General features: G+C 37.2%; 1 protein-coding gene across 2 annotated transcripts in view; it reads right to left on the bottom strand.

The window, feature by feature from the left end:
- Nucleotides 1-17,080, bottom strand: part of DCAF1 (DDB1 and CUL4 associated factor 1) — a 75,212-nt gene that overhangs the window by 42,881 nt on the left and 15,251 nt on the right. For both annotated transcript variants that reach the window (XM_033133141.1, XM_033133142.1), the window contains exons 4-11: nt 16,489-16,562; nt 14,329-14,442; nt 7,560-7,697; nt 6,017-6,529; nt 5,620-5,721; nt 2,723-2,881; nt 1,330-1,509; nt 668-877 (exon numbers count right to left, since the gene is read on the bottom strand). In XM_033133141.1, coding sequence (XP_032989032.1) covers nt 668-877; nt 1,330-1,509; nt 2,723-2,881; nt 5,620-5,721; nt 6,017-6,529; nt 7,560-7,697; nt 14,329-14,442; nt 16,489-16,562 — 1,490 coding nt within the window. The remainder of the gene's footprint in view (nt 1-667; nt 878-1,329; nt 1,510-2,722; nt 2,882-5,619; nt 5,722-6,016; nt 6,530-7,559; nt 7,698-14,328; nt 14,443-16,488; nt 16,563-17,080) is intronic.

Raw genomic sequence — 17,080 nt, 5'->3', positions numbered from 1 at the left:
CATCTGCCTGCTACCTTCTCCAGAACAGCTCAGTGGCCAACAGGTTTTAGAAATAATAAAGGTAAGTAATAATAGCTTTTAAATTCCACAAAATTCTTGAGTCAATAGCCCACATGTGAAATATTGAATATATATGTTTAAGCTTTCATTTATAACTGAACTCATATTTTGTCCAAAAAGGTAACAAAGTGTTCAATTTGTTGGTGCACATATTTCACAGCTTAAGAAGAAAAAAATGCACCATGTAAAATAATTGGTTTCTTTTCAATTTGTGGTTTTTAAAACATTCAGATACTAATCTTCATCTCAAAACACAGCAACCTCAAAAATAATAGAGAAGTGGAGTTAAGAGACACACCCTTTCAGAAAAGAAATTTCACACATTAAGTAGGACATCTAGTATTTTTCATAAAAGACAGCCTTTTTGTACACACTTCAGTTCATCTTTTAGTTCTAATATCCCAGAGAAGTAGCAACTTACAACTGGGGACAAAATAAATCCTTCAAATCCTGTTACATCCATTCTCAGGTATTCTGCCTCCAAACAGGGCAAGTATAATCCAACGAAGCACATCCCGCATAGACTCCACTGATCTGAATGTGAGTTTCAGGCCCATGATTGCTCCAGTGTGTGTTAACTTTCCCTTTTAAGTCAAGCTCCTCTCACCTTGTATGGGGGTTGAGGATGGACAAGAATGCCACCTTCGGTCCTCTGAAGTGACTGCTTTACTTGTTCTAATTTAATGGCCAGGTGAGCCTCAAAGTACTTGCGCAAGGCCATACAGGTATGCTTCCCAGTCTGGCGGCTAGCAAATATTTCATCATCACTCAGAAGTGCACCCTGATCTTCCAAATTTAGAATCTCCAAAGTACTGATCTATTAAGAAAGAAGCAAGAGAATGGGGAAAAGAGAGGGGGGAATAAACAGGAAGAGAAACATAAAAGGAGGAAAAAGATTTCAGTAAACTTTCATGCGCAACAAGATTGACAAACGTCCAAGTATATCTGTCTATACATGCTAAGAGTAGCAAAACATTAAAGACATACAGGCATAAAACCTTTTGCTTTTAGAAAGATTAAGAATATCAACAGCAACCCCCTATGAGATTACTGTGTTTGAGGCATGTCTATAATGGCAGAGTCCTCTAAATACCTAAGAGGAAGAGAAACTTGTGGCTGATGGGGCAGGGGGAGGGAGGGACTTCATCCACAAAAATTGACAGCAAAATTCCTCCAGTCAGAAGCTTCCTCTCCTCAATGCTGCTGAAGGGCAGTCAAGACAAGTAGGACCCCTATTCCTTGCAAAGAGAAGCCACTGAAGAACCTCACCAAGTTCACCAGACGACGGAGACCATCATAGCGGTCAAAGAGCTCCAACACGGCCCGGAAGGAGAAGCAGATTGAGAAAAACATGGTAGCATGGCAGCATCCCGAGGCATGAGAACATTCCATTAACCACAGGGTATAGTTCACCACATCAGACAGAACATTGTGGGGATGCATGCAAACCTGCAAAAAATAAAAATAAGACAATAAAAAATTAAAAAATAAGACAATAAAACGAAGTTTTATAACAATAGATTTCAAGCCTGAAAACAACCTACATTTAGATTAATAATTTAAATTCAACCTATACTTACTGAGTACTAAATTTTGCAAATATTTACATCCTTTAACACTCACAATGCCCTGTTAAATAGGTACTAGGATTCCCACTTAACAGACGAGGAAGAGGCTCAGAGAGGTGGAGGACTTCCCAGGGTGACAAAAGCAGCTGAGCCTTCTGATACTGAAGTCTACAAGTTTAGCAGCCATTTGCTCAATGATCCATTCACACACATTGTGATGTCTCCTGTGGGTCAGACAAGGAATTCTAAACCACTTCCCAGGTTTGCTTGGTACTTTTTCTCTTAGCCATAATTACTTTTGTAGATACACACAGAGTAGTTTACTGTTCTCAAAAGAGTATATATCCGCACATAATGTTGATCTCAAGAGGGAAAATAATTAAAATAAAACATTACCTTATTAATACATATACAAAAATGAATAAAGAATTTACCAACTTCTCTCTACCAAAAAAAGCCATACCAACCCAGAATATTAGAAAAATGTTCCAGGCATAGAAATGATAAGAGCTTCCTTAGGGGGTCTCTCGGGACCCATTACTTTACAAAAGTACGATCTACTTACACTTTTGTAAAATCAGTAAATAAAGAGGACTAAACTGAAAAAACAGGAGAACCAGACTGGAACCGTTGGAGCCCTGAGAACAACTGGAATGATCACCACCACAAGCTACTTGTTAACAACAAAAACAAGAAAAAACTATTTGTTAACATACAAAAAGCATCATCTGTTGTTTTTATAATAAATTGACTAAAAAAATGCAAACTGTAACTCCACTGAGGGACATCTGAAAAATGCCTGAAGACTAATTTTAACAATCCTTAGGCAATTTGGTTTTGCCTAAGATAAAAACTAAATAATGCTCCCAAACCCCAATCCGTCTTGCTTCCCCACCTCAGTCAGAAAAAAATCGACTATCACTAAATAATTTTACATTTTTAGGATGCTTTGTAAAGATCAGACATTCAGGCTCCTCGCTATTTTCATTAAAATTTAATCCAATATTCAGTTTTTCTTATCCCAAACTTGTTCTGTGAATATGGTAAGCTGCCCCCCCACCCCACTCCCCTATACCTGAATGGACTGGACTTACTCTTTCCATGGCATCCTGGTTGTAGGACAGGTAATACAAGCACATGGATACACCAGTTGCAGCCATAGAAGGACGAGGAATTTCCAGTAATTTCTGTACTCCACCATGTGCTACAAATTCTGTGGCAAACTTGTTATGGAGCAGGAGAGATGCAAGGTGCTAAACAAAGACATGTTACCATAGGACAATCTAGAACAAGCACGCGCTCAATTCACAAAATAGTAAATTAAGCTGCTAAATACAAGGAATACTGTGAAACAGAAAACAACTCATTCACAACAGAAGTAAAACCCGTATTGCTTAAGGGGAACAAATAAACAAAAAAACACTGTTAAGATTCCATAACATTCCCTTCCGATACAAAAGGTTTTTCACAAAGGCGAAAAACAAGAAATGAAAAATCCTGTTGTAGGTAATGACATAACACAACAACCATTTTATTATTACACAGCTTCCCTAAAGGATTTTTGGTACCCTTCCCATTTAATCCTTTTAACATAATCAGCTCTATGCTCTAGCTTTGGCTCAGTCACTATTTATCATCATCTAATAAAACCCCAAGTTTGCCTTCATTTAAACTGATCCTAAATATATCCCCAAAGAACAATCTTTAGCAAATTATCATAACTAGTATACTTTCAGAACTAATCAGAATGCACTTTAAATAGACTTTTAAAAGTTCAGTATCTTTTAAGTTTTGTTAACTTTCTATTCCATTCCCACTAGCCTATCTGGGCGGACCCTATCTCCTGGGCAATTGTAAGGGCAGGAAGTGCAACGCAAGCAGCAGTGTGGAGGGGCCTTGGGAGAGCTAGAGCTCCCCCTCAGGTTTCTCATGCCAAGGAGTCTTCCTTAGGGGGCCCGGTAAACAAGGCGCCAGGTAAACAAGATAACACAGATTTACAATTATATGATTTGGTACCTGTGTGGATCTCACCAAGGTCAATGGCAAAAACAACAGATGCCGTACCCTCTTCAGAAATTGTCCCACCACCCAGACTCAGACTCATCTTTACAGCAACTCGAATCCCTTCCCTCTTTACTCTATTTTTTGTCTGTTACACAAAGCTCGACCACACTCCCGTCCAGTTATTTCTCCAAGCAGCAGCTAAACCATGTATGGTTCCCCTCTAACACTCAGGCCACTGCGTCTGGGTTTTCTCATAATGTCACTAGCATAAAGTAGCAGTTCCACTGCCGGGATAGGTAGGTGGGGAAACAGAACGAGCAGGTTCAACCTTTACCAAGAACCTCAGTTCTATTCGGCTCAACACAGCCTATAACCTGGCTCCTCTCACTCACGCAGGCAAAGATTTCTCTCCTTACAGTCTATTTCCATATAAGGTCTAGTTCTTCAATTTACTAACTTCAACTATCTATTCTACACAACTGCGTCTTCCTTTTGAACAGTATACTTTTTAGACTTCTATTTCCCTAAAATAAGGCTCTCTTGTGATTTTTCTGTTTATCCTTATTTCGTTTTAATTCCACATATGATTTTGCATGGAAACAGTTGAATAACAACACCTACTACAATTCCTCATACAAAAACCTACAGAAACAGCAATTGTCCAAATCCCTGCTTCCACCAGCTCCTGTTCAGGACCAGATGCTGCATCTGAAAGCCAATTGGGCCACTGGTGACAACTGTGACCTCCAGCTTCAGCCCTTGGCTCCAAGTATAATCATGAGTTCACACACACACACACACACACACACACACACACACACCCTCACCCACAGGGATACACATTACTCCAAGGTATGTCTGACCTCCTCCAAATTTAAAATTTCTGGGGTCTGAACGGCAAATTTCTCCTTTCTATTTCATTCCAATATACTGTGGAAATGTGTTATCCAATGCAGTAGTCACTAGCTACACATGGCTAAATTAATATTCATAAAAATTAAGGTAAAATTTCAGTGCCTCTGTGGCACTAGCTACATTTTAAGTGTTCACATAAGGCTACCAGCCACTGTATTAAACAGTACAGACATAGAACATTTCTAGTACCACAGTATAGCCCTGGAATATCAAGAATAAAGTTGTGATTTTAAAGACCCAGAGGGAGTCTTTTATCTCTTTTTCAAGGGTGTTTTCTGGAAAACCACTATTTCTCCGAGACAAGAAACCACTCCTTCCTCTGTGACCCACAATTCTTTCACTTCTATAATATCTAAAAGAAATCATAAGTTTATATGCCCGTCTCTCTTAACCCATCCAAAAAAGACATTCTTGATTTATTTAATATCATAAACATCACAAAATGGTACTTTGTTCATTAGTAGCCTGTTGAGTAGAACTGCACGATAGCCCTAATGTTATTCATTCAACTTATCTCTCTCCATTCAGATTACCTTAATCGTCACGGATAGGTATGAATTTGGTGGGCTACACTAACCTGCCTTCCCGTATTTAGCTCAGGGAATCATTTACCTTTATTGAATTTGGGTCTGCGCTATTTCTTTACTTATTTTCTGGTTTATATTTTGTTCACCCTAGATAATCTATCTTCATTCAATATGTACATAGATAAAATTTAGAAAAAGTATTGTTGGCTGCCAGAGTGAATATCTAAAAGACAATATCACATAAGGTACTATACACACAGTTTTCCATGTCTATTCAGCAACAATAACTGAGGCCACTCCTAGATCTAGATCTCATTTCTACTGTAACATTTAACCCTCTAGAACTGACCCCTGAATTTCTGTGGAGGAACTTGGTAAGCCTCATCTCTTCTATTGAAATAAGAATTTTTCATTTGTACCTATTTTGACACATCTCGCAATAGAATGCCCTGAGCAATAAAACCCAGAGATGCTATATACCAAAACACACAGGCACATCCACGTCAATAAAATGCTCAGTGACCAAATATTTTTAAGACCTTTACCTTGAGTGCCTCAAACGTAAGCAAGACATCATTAGTCTGTTTCAGATCAATATAGAACATCATCAACTCCCGTGATCCAAGTTGCATGAATATGGGAAGTAACTGAAATAAACACCAAAAACAAGTCTTAATGCTTGACTTTATTTTCACCCACTCCCTACTCCATTATGAGGACAGAAGATTAAAGAAATGAGTTTCCTCTTGCCCACCTCCTTTATGAAGAGAAACATGAACACACTCTGATCAAATAGGCTTTATCAGAAGTGAGCTGCATACAAGTTTATTCGTTTGGGGCCAAAACTTTTTTGCATCAATGTATAAAATGCTACCATAAAATATCACAGAAATCAACCCTGTAGTCCCAAAGTGTGACCAGTACTCTTCCCAATTAGCTTACCTCCTGGTATTCTCCTAGAGGGGTCAAATACTGCAGAATAAGTCGTTGCTCAATAGCAGGAGTCATAGGATAAAGGGTGTAATTGGTGCCAATCACCCAGGGGGACATTTCTGACCAGCTGCTATTAGACAGCTCAACAAACATGCGATCTGGATCAGATGATGAGAAACCCAATTTTTGCTTGGCTTTCCTAAAGCTCTCTCTGTCAGCCTGTTTTGCTGACTTGTTCTTCCTCAATCCTCCTTCCTCAGGTTTGGTTGCTGAGTTCACTCTACTACTGGTCTTGTGGCCTGAGTCAAGATGAAAGGAGATCTCCATGTCTCCAGAGGCTTCCTCTTGTTCTCCATCCACTACATCCACAGCCATGTCGCCATAATCCATATCCACAGCTTCCTCATCCAGAGGCAGAAGGGGCTCAGAGGAGAGCTTCCGCGGGCTGGGCCGCTTGCTTTCTTGCCGCAAACCCACTTCTTGAAGCTGTAGCTCCCGTAGTCTTCGAAGTACTATTGCTACCTATCAACAGACAAGTATTAGAATAAAAGAATTTGTCTCTATTGCATCTTAATTTAAATGATTCTTAATAAATAATTTTTATTTCTCTTCACGGAGAATTAGATACTCATGCAGTTATCCCAATGCCTGGTAATAGTAAAGATTTAATAAATACATATGTTGACTTGATTCCTATAGCTTGATGAAACAAGCAACAGCTAAAAGCCTCATTTGCCATACAATTTCCCAGAGAACCCAAACCAGGAGGTCTGCACATAAAACACAGCATTCACAACTGATCTCTCTGGGTCAAGCTGGGTTGGACCATCACACTTAAAGAGCAGACATGGGACTATTCACAATTTTTTAAAAGTATCTTTGAAAATAAAACTTGATGGTTTCTCAAACTTGTATCTGTTGTAAGTTATATGCTGTTAGACACTGTATCTACATTAATTACATCCACATAATTACATAATCTGTTTTTCAAGTTCATCATTTATTTTTTAACTTTCCCTTTTAAGTATTTATTTTGGGGCCCAACCTTAAAATGTGGTATTGTGCTTAGTTTTAAAAAGAGGGAGGGATCATGTCTGCAATATACTTTGAACTACATTAAAAAAAGAGTAATGGATGGAGAGTAGGTTGGGTGGATGGATGGATATGTAGTAAGTATAGTGAAATGTTCACAATTTAAGTGATGTGTATATAGCTATTCACTGTAAAATTCTTTCAACCTTTCAATTTTATGTTTAAAATTTTTCATAACAGAAATATTGGGGAGGGAAAGGAAACAGTACTATTCTTTGTCTGATATAAACAAACTATCATGATCCTTGACAAGATAAAAAACAGTTATTTTCAAGTTAAAAAAGTAAAATCAAAACTCTTATGAAAAGTAATCTTGAAATGTTGAAATTACAGCTGCACTCCAGCAACAAGGCAATAAATAAAAGCTACCTATTCAAGGTATTCAAGGTCAGGTAGCAGGAAGAAAACCTGTGAATACTCTCCCACCTTACACAAAAACTCATTTTAACATAGTGCTTACCAGCTGTGAATTTTCATCCCTGTAGTTGGCAGCAATGTCTTGATTTTCCATAGCGCCTCCCAACAATCCAGTAGAATATGTCCTCAACGGCTGATCAGCCTCTCGGGCCCATTTGAAAAGATTTTCAACAATTCCTTCCTATAAAAGGAAATGAAATAGTGCAATTCAGGAAAAAAAACCATTTTCACAATTAAAGATATAAGCAAAGATCTCAGTCTTGTGAAAAAAATTTTAACAAAATATTTCAATGTTGGTCATAAGATTTAAAAAATGCAAAGAAACTTAAGTGTGTGCTAGATGGTTTAAATAAAATTTGTGCATCTGTGAAACAGAAGCCTATTTAGCCATTAAATCTCAAGCTAAAGATCAACAATCACATAAGATAGTCATACGTCAGATGTTAAGACCCAAAAGGTTCCGTGACCAAGTGGAGAGCACTAAAATTCCTACATCCCTCTCTGAAGCTGACAACACACAAATTAACGTCAATGCTCTGAGAAGTCCTCCATCAAAGAAGAATTCAACTCCATATATTCCAAACTTATTTTTACGTAGTTTTTTTTAAATGAATTTTTTATGTAATACAATAAACATGTATAGTCCAGCCAAGGAAAATAAAAATCACCTATGACCTACCACCAAGCTTAAGAAATAGAAACCTCCCATGAGTCCCTCCCTGTCCCAGCTGCCTCCCCCATCCACAAAAGGTATCTATATTCCTAAGTTTTAACAATTTTCTTGTTAAACTTTGTTAAATGTTATATGCATGGTACTGTATATATTTTTCTGCCACTTGGTTGTTTTACTTAACACTGTGATTTTTACATTCATATGCATTGCTACATATGTAATTGTCACATTTACGTAACATTCAACATAAGAAAGGCTTTACGAACTATTTAATCCTCATACTAACCCTATATGATTAGGTATATATTACATTTGCAGAAAAGGACACTGAGGCAAAATCAGGTTAAGTAACATCAAAAGTCACAAAACTGTTAAGCGGCAAAGCTGGGGTCTGATCCCAGGTAGTGTACCTCTCCACTGTACCATATTTGGCTGCTGCTACCGTTGTTTCCCCGAAAATAATACTTAGCCAGACAATCAGCTCTAATGCGTCTTTTGGAGCAAAAATTATTTAATGCGTCTTTTGGGGGAGCAAAAAAATATTATATAAGACCCGGTCTTACATTATAGTAAAATAAGACCAGGTCTCACATTAATGTTTGCTCCAGAAGACGCATTAGAGCTGATTGTCAGGCGAGGAATTATTCTCGGGGAAACAGGGTATTATGATGGGTACACGCCTAGGAACAGAATTGCTATGTCACAGGATATGTTCATGCTCAACTTTACCGAAGGCAGCCAAACTGTTTAATAAAGTGACTTAACGCTTCATATTTCCACCGACAGTGAATAAAGTTCTCTTTTTCTACATCTTTGCCAACACATAGCCACTATCAGACATTTTATTTTTTGCAGTCGAGTGGGTATAAAAGTAGCATTTCATTTCATTTCATTTCAATGTCCTCATTTACTGATGAGGTTCTGCATTTTTCCATGCCTCTTTACCATTCAGGCTTCTATTGCTCCTATATACTCACACCTTTTACCAGTGTTTTATGATAAACACAGATTAATTTTTATGTAATCATTCTTAACAATATTTTCTCTTAAACTTTGTGCATTTTATAGCTTAAACTTTTCCCTAGGATCATGGAGTCAATTCTCCCATATATTTCCAAACATTTTAAACTTTTTTAAAAAAAATTAACATTTTGAAAAATACATTTTGAGAAATTTCGTTTTAAAGTATTTATTGACATGGAAATATATTCACCATCTTTTTTAAGTGTCTTTTATTGTTCCATCTTTCTAAAACAGTGTAAGAAACTTAAAATGCTAATTCCAACAATCCCCAGATTTTTTTTGTTCTCCCTCTTGCCATCCAAAATTGTTTATTTTGGTCAATATTTCCAGGTTTACAGAAGTACTCTAAAGACATTTTCTACTATTATCTGGCCTCTACTGCTGAGGTGGTAAAGTTTGCTTTTGTTTGATTATTCGCAGGAATCTTTTTCACTCTGATTGCTTTTAAGATATTTTCTGTCTTTGGTATTCTTCACTGCGCTTCCTGAATCTGAGTAGTTATATCTTTCATTTATTTGTGAAATGCTATCTATTCTCTCTGAATATTGCCTTTCCCTTATCATTCTAGTCTCTCCTCCTGAAACTCCTTTTAGATACATTTTGAACTTTCTAATTCTAGCCTCCACAACTCAACTTCTTTAATACTTTTCATCTCTTATTTCTAGGAACTTCATTATTGGTTATCCTATCAGATCTTCCAGTTCATTAATTCTATCTTCAGCTGTGTCTAAACATCACTAACTCATCACTGAAGTTTTTAAATTCAGTAACTGTAATTTCTATTTCCAGTAGTTCTTTGGTTCATTTTCCAAATGGGCATCTTTTTTTTCTGCCCCAGTCTTGGAATTTTCTTTTTTTTGAGTTCTGATTCCTTAGTTTACACCCAATAATTTTTAGCCATTTTTAAGTGTACAATTCAGTAGAATTAAGTATATTCACAGTATGTAATCATAGCATCTACTTCCAGAATATCTTCATTATCTCAAACAGAAACTCTGTATCCCCACTTTCAATAATGGATACAACTAAACAGAAGATCAATAAGGAAACAAACGAGTTGAACAACACTATAAACCAATTAGACATAACAGACCTACAGAGAGCACTCACTCCAACAAGCAGGATAAACATTCTTCTCAAGTACACATGGAACATTTTTCCAGGATAGGCCATTATGTTAGGCAACAAAACAAGTGTTAATAAATTTAAAAGACTAAAGTCTCGCAAAGAATCTTCTCCAATTACAATAGAATGAAATGGGAAATCAACAACCCAAAGATAACTGGAAATTTTATATATGGAAATTAAGCAACACACTCAAACCACCAATGGGACAAAGAAGAAACCACAAGGGAAATTAGAAAATATCTTGAGATGAATGAAAACAAAAACACAACATACTAACATTTATGTTATACAGCATAAGTAGTGCTAACCAGGAAAATTATAGCTACAAACGCATACAATTAAAAAAAAATCTCAAATCAATAACCTAACTGTACACTTTAAGGAACTAGAAAAAGAGTAAACAAAACCCAAAGCTAGCAGAGGTAAAGAAATAATAAGCAGCAAAGGGAAGATAAATAAAATAGTGAATAGAAAAATAAAATTAATGAAACCAGAAGTTGTTTCCTTGACAAGACCCACAAAATTGACAAACTGTTAACTAGACTGACCAAGAAAAAAGAATATTCACATTACTAGAATCAAAAATAACACATGGGACATTACTACCAATTTTACAGAAATAAAAAGAATAAGAGAATACTATGAACAACTGTACACCAAACTGAATGAACTTACAGCATTACTGATACCGCAGCCAAAGACACTACAAGAAAACTTTACATCAATATCCCTCATGAGCACTGATGCAAATATCCTCAATAAAATACTAACAAACCGAATTCAGCAGCACAGTAAGAGAATTACACAACCAAGTGAATTTATCCAGGAATGCAAGTATGGTAAGTATGGTTCAATATACAAAAATCAATCAATATAATAAAATACGTTAATAGAATTAGTGTGAAATTAATTATTGTGAATAGAAAACCACATGATGATCTCAATTGATGCACACAAAAAAAGAATTTTACAAAAATCAACACCCTTTTATTAAAAATCAAACTAGGAATAGAAGGAAACTTCCTCAACGTATTAAAAGCCAGTTATGAAAAACCCACAGCTAACATCATACTAAATGGTGAAAAACTGACAGGTTTTCTCCTAATATCAAGAACAAAACAAAAGATGTCTGTTTTTGCCACCTCTATTCTAATGAAAGCATGCAGCAAAGTTGCAGGATACAAACTCAATATACAAAAATCAGTTGTTTCTGATTTTTGAAATGGGAAATCAACAACCCAAAGATAACTGGAAATTTTATATATGGAAATTAAGCAACACACTCAAACCACCAATGGGACAAAGAAGAAACCACAAGGGAAATTAGAAAATATCTTGAGATGAATGAAAACAAAAACACAACATACTAACATTTATGTTATACAGCATAAGTAGTGCTAACCAGGAAAGTTATAGCTACAAACGCATACAATTAAAAACACTTGTAATGAAACTCCCATTTCATACACTTGTAATGAAAAATCCGAAGAAACATTCAATCATTTAAAAGGCGCTTTCTAATATCTTTCAGATAACTATTCTATTTGTTTAATTGTTGACTCATCATGTAGGATTATTTCCTGGAGTATTTTGTAATTTTTGCGAACTCACTTTTTGTGGAAATTGCTTTTTCTGTGAAAATGCCTTGTGGCCTGGCTTGTGAAAACCCCACTTCCAGCCCCACCCCCAGCCCAGAGTAGGTTTACATTTCCTTTTGCCAGACACTCAAGGACTCAAGGTCCAGGACAATTTTTGTTGTTAATTCCTTGACTTTGTGGTTCCTAATCATACGGTAGAAACTTCAAGCATACACCTACATAAGGCCCATGCCCAGAGTTTCTCAGAGGAGACTTATCCACCCCAGTCCCTTGGAGTGGAGACAGAGACTGAGAAATCTGTCATCTCCTAATGGCAGGAAGCAGATCTTTTTCTTTTCCACTGTTTCAATGAAGGTCCTTTGGGAGTCCCAGTTTTATGCAGTAAAACTCCTCCTCCTAGTGCCAACTCCTCACCCAAGGTATTGTCTCCTGTCCTCAATTACCACTTTGGTTTTACAGTTCTTCCTTCATTTCTGGCACCTAGGGATTTCTCTTCCTAAGAGTTTTTATAGTTTCCCCAGAATTTGTATGTGTGTGCAACAGGAGAGTTTACAAGTTATCCCATTAATTTATAAGCTTTAATGCATATAACTAAATGTTTTTTGAAAAAGTAAAACATTGATTCAGACCAAAAAAACTGCATAGGATACTTCCTGAAGGGTAAAATATCCTCATGTAATCCAATATCTTACAATGTCAAAGGTTTGTAATCTGTGCTCTGAGCCACTGGATTCAAGGCAATGTTATTTCCAATTTTATACATGATTATCCTTAAATAATTCACTTCTCCCAACTTAGTAGAAATTAAGAAACAGCTTCTTGCAGGAAGCTTTATTATTCAAAATACCCCTCAGTGTTTCTGAAATCTAAAGGGTATTCACTTCATTCTAAATATACAACAACGAAACTAAAAAAACCAGAGATGATTTTCCTACAATGACAACCAGGAAACTTACAAAGCACAGTCAAATCATCTGTAATCTTCTATAAATTTTGCATATACAAATACACTGTTATAAATACTTCATTTGTCATTCTGGTTTTCAAAAGAATTCACATTAAAATATTTTAGACAAGGTTATTATAGATTCTTTTTGGTCTCATGCAGTAGTAGCTTATTAGAGATTTTTAAATCTAGTCTGTATACTATACTTCAAATTATAGCATTAATTACAATGTTATTATCTATAATACTTTATGTGGCATAATTCTGTAATAAAATTTTCTTAAAGGTTAAATGAAAATCTATTTCCAGATATTTCATTTGGTTTAGACTTCCAGATTATTTCAGAAGATTAAAGAAAACTAGGTGGCATAGCCAACTCACATCGCAAATTCTTAATGCTAAGAAACAAAATAACTGTATTACTTCTAAAAATAGAGCAACTAATTTTTGACAGTTGAAGTATACACATAGTCACCATGAAATTATCATTTTCTGCTCTTGATAGCACTTATCCTTATTTGAAATTATCAGTTTGTGTCTGCCCTCTCAATACATACATGAATGTAAGATCCCATTTTGCTGACGAAATATTGCCAGCACCTAGCATAAAACACAACACAAAAAAGTCTTTAAATATTAACTAAATGAATATTAAATACCACCAGGAAAAGGATGGGCTTTCTCAGAGTAGAAAGCCCTTCATCACTGGGGAAGACCACTCATTATGAATAGTAAGAGTTTGGATAAGATCATTAACTCATTCTTAAAACATACAGATCTTGGGCTAGCCCGGTGGCCCAGGTGGTTGGAGCGCAGTGCACCTAATGCCAAAGTCGCTGGTTCGATTCCCACATGTGCCAGTGAGCTGCGCCCTCTACAGCTAAGATTGTGAGCAACAGCTCTCCATGGAGCTGGGCTGTCATGAGCAACCAGAGGTTGCTGTGAGCTGCCAAGACCTGCTGCGGCTGCTGTGTGCTGCCGTGGGCTACTGTGTGCCGTCATGAGAAGCCGGTGGCCAGCGTGAAGTGTGAGCGGCCGGCAGCTGACCTACGACCAGCAACAGACGGCCTCAGCCAGGGGGAGCGCAAGGCTCAAAAATACCAGCATGGGCCAGGGAGCTGTGTCCTACACAACTAGACTGAGAACCAACGGCTTGAATCGGCGTGGGGGGGGGGGAGGGAGGCAGAAGAAGGGGGAAGAAATGAAAAAATAAAACATATGGATCTTAAGATTCTAAAAAATACTACATAGCACGCAAGCAGCAAGTACTCATTAAAATAGTTATTTTTAAATATTTCTTACTGTCTGAATTTCTTCAATCTCTTTAACATATATTACTATCATAATAAGGAAAAAACTATAACAATTATTTTAACAAAGAGAAATCAAACAGATCACCATTTAATTAAGACATAAAACGATGACTTTTCTTTTCAGTCAGTACCTTTTCTTGGAAAACAACAGCAGTTTCCAGCCCTGGCATGATGTCCAGTAGAAGTCTGCAAGCTGCAGTGTTCAAAGGGGGCTCTCGGCTTGTCATCACATATGCATTCACCAGCTGTGAAGGAAAGAAGGAATGCTTTGTGTCTGAAATGCAACCCAGTCAAATTCATAAAGTCTAATAAATCCTTAATACGTTCTGATCGCTTGCCTAAGACGTATTAAAGAAGACTTACCTAACAATTACTAATTAAACTTTTAATTATAGTTATGATCCTGCAGAGCCATGATGACATCATACACGATTTCTTCTGCAGCTTTACAGTCAAATCCCCCAAAATAACTCATCAACTATAGAAATTAAAGCTCAAAAGTTATTACAAAGAAATCACCCCCCATGTTCATATTTCTTTCAGAAAGATAAGCTCCCCCCTCAGATTCTCCACAATGGTTATAAAAAACATTGAATTTTATGTATTTATATATTATATAAGATTCAATATAAATAAACGTATTAATACAACTTTCCTTAGGGCACTCATCAAATATTAATGAATCTCCACTAAGTGGCACGGTGTTCTGTGCTGGGTATACAACATTGAGTAAGACATAGTCCCACCGTCAAAGGACTCATAATCAGTTGGGAAACAAATACTCATAATGCAGTTGGGAAAACAAATATCCTGAGTACAGGATGCTACAGAAGCCTATAGGAGGCCATACAACTCCTGCAGAGGAATTGCAGAAGGCTTTAGAGGAAAGGATTCTAAGGACATAAAGGACAAACAGGAGTAGCCTAAGAAGGAGTGGAAAAGAGAGGAGGGCCAAAGGGCAAGAACTGAGAATTGAGAATCAAAGGCCAGAGACAGATAGGGTATACATACAAAACCGAAAAATTTTGCATGTATACCCGACAGAAAATCACTAGTGGGTTTGAAGCAACAGGGTGCTGTGACAACTGTCTGCACTTTAGAAAGAATTCTGGGATATACAGTGAGGAACGGGTTGGAGAAGCCGAGAAGAGAAACCAGCTAGGAGGCTACTGAAGTAACCAAGGGAGAAACGGTAGTGGCTAAACTGAGGCCTAGCAACAAGGGCAGAAAGCGGAGGGATTTGTGAAGGTTAAGGGGGAGGGAACGATAAGACCTATAAGTTCCTTGAATTAGAGTTTCGAGGAATAAAGGATAACTTCTACCTAACTAGACAAGAACACCATTACTAAGGTAGAAAACAAGAGAAACAGATTGTAGAGCCACCAATCAGATACATGGAATTCAGGTGCCCATGGGGAATATCCAGGTGGTGATATCTAAAAAGCAGCTGGAAGTGATCTGAAGCTGAGAAGATACACTGGTGAAAAAGGAAGAAATTGGGGAGTGAATACAATACAGACAGTAATAATAGCTAATACTTACTGAGCCTTCATGCACCAGGTTCTGTGCTAAGCACTTTTTATGCTTAATTTCATTCAAGGATTACAAAAACACTTTAAGGTAAGAACTATCATCCCTATTTTATAGATTAGGAAAATAAAGCTTAAGTCAAGTAAAGATCACATGAATAACAGAGCTACATTTAAACTCAAAACATGAACACACACACAAGGAGCCCATGTTTTCAAGCTTCTGTCATTCTGCCTCCAAAAACGGCCACAATATATTGTAAAATGACTACAATTATGAGCTGCAAGTGTGTGTATACATATGTGTGTGTGTATTTATTTCCCCCTCTCATTTACTCCTCAAAAGCCCTGAGTTAGATAAGGAGGCTTTCCCTCCTCACGCCCTATGCACATACCACAGTCAGTGCAGAATCACGCCGCACACATCACGCTTATTTTTCTACTGAGGAACCCAAGAGGACTCCTATATTCCAAAACTCAAAATCATCTTGCCCAAGGATGAGCACAGATGCCTTGGGAGCCCTCACCAATGTTCAACTGAAAAAAGTACACACCTTGAGAAAACACCTTGGACTTTGGTAAAAAAAAGAAGTCCATGATTATTCTTATTTCATTTAACCAATACCAAACTAAAAAAGAAAAACCTACCCACTCGATTCCCAACTTTGTCAAGGCCTCAGGAGAAAGCAAACTATCTACAAAAACAAACAGTAAGGTACAGCATCTACTGATCATCTGGAGAAAAGTAAGAAGCAAACCTACTGCATTCATGAAATCATCATTCTTGAAGAGTATTCTCAGCAAGTGGCCCAGCATACACTCTGGATCAGCTCGACCTACCAAGAGAGGGAGGAACAGACAACGGAATGAGTCAGTCACCCCAGTCAGGCAACTCAGCCCTCTGCAAACGCACCCAGCTTGTTTTAAGTACTGTTAAAATGCAGCAAAAATAAACAGAAACAAAGAAAAGATTACTTTGATTAACTGCATTTCTTAAGAAACATTCTTTAAAATTAAAAATGACAATATAAAAAATTGCGACACTGCTCTCTAATCTTCCCATCTCCCAGCATACTGTCTACAAAGCAACGCCAAATCAAATAAATCAGCACTAGACCCAGGTCAGCCCTGTACATTATCTACAAAAAAAGTCATCAAGGAGCCTAAGAGAGAGAAAACCCCTGACTTCCCAGCCACAGAAAGCTATGAAGCACAACTTCTTTTGATGGGTAGCTTGAAAAAGAGAGGCTCCAAGTCCAATCTCCCTTTGAACTACAAAGCCAACAGCAGCAGAGATGTGTCCTCAAACCTGTAATGACACCCCAGGCTTGGAGTGGCTTTGGGGGGTGGGGGG

The sequence above is a fragment of the Rhinolophus ferrumequinum genome, chromosome 17 (genome assembly GCF_004115265.2).
Source record: "Rhinolophus ferrumequinum isolate MPI-CBG mRhiFer1 chromosome 17, mRhiFer1_v1.p, whole genome shotgun sequence".
Lineage (NCBI taxonomy): Eukaryota > Metazoa > Chordata > Mammalia > Chiroptera > Rhinolophidae > Rhinolophus > Rhinolophus ferrumequinum.
Note: the sequence above shows the minus strand (reverse complement) of the source record. Positions and strands in the feature narration are given on the sequence as shown.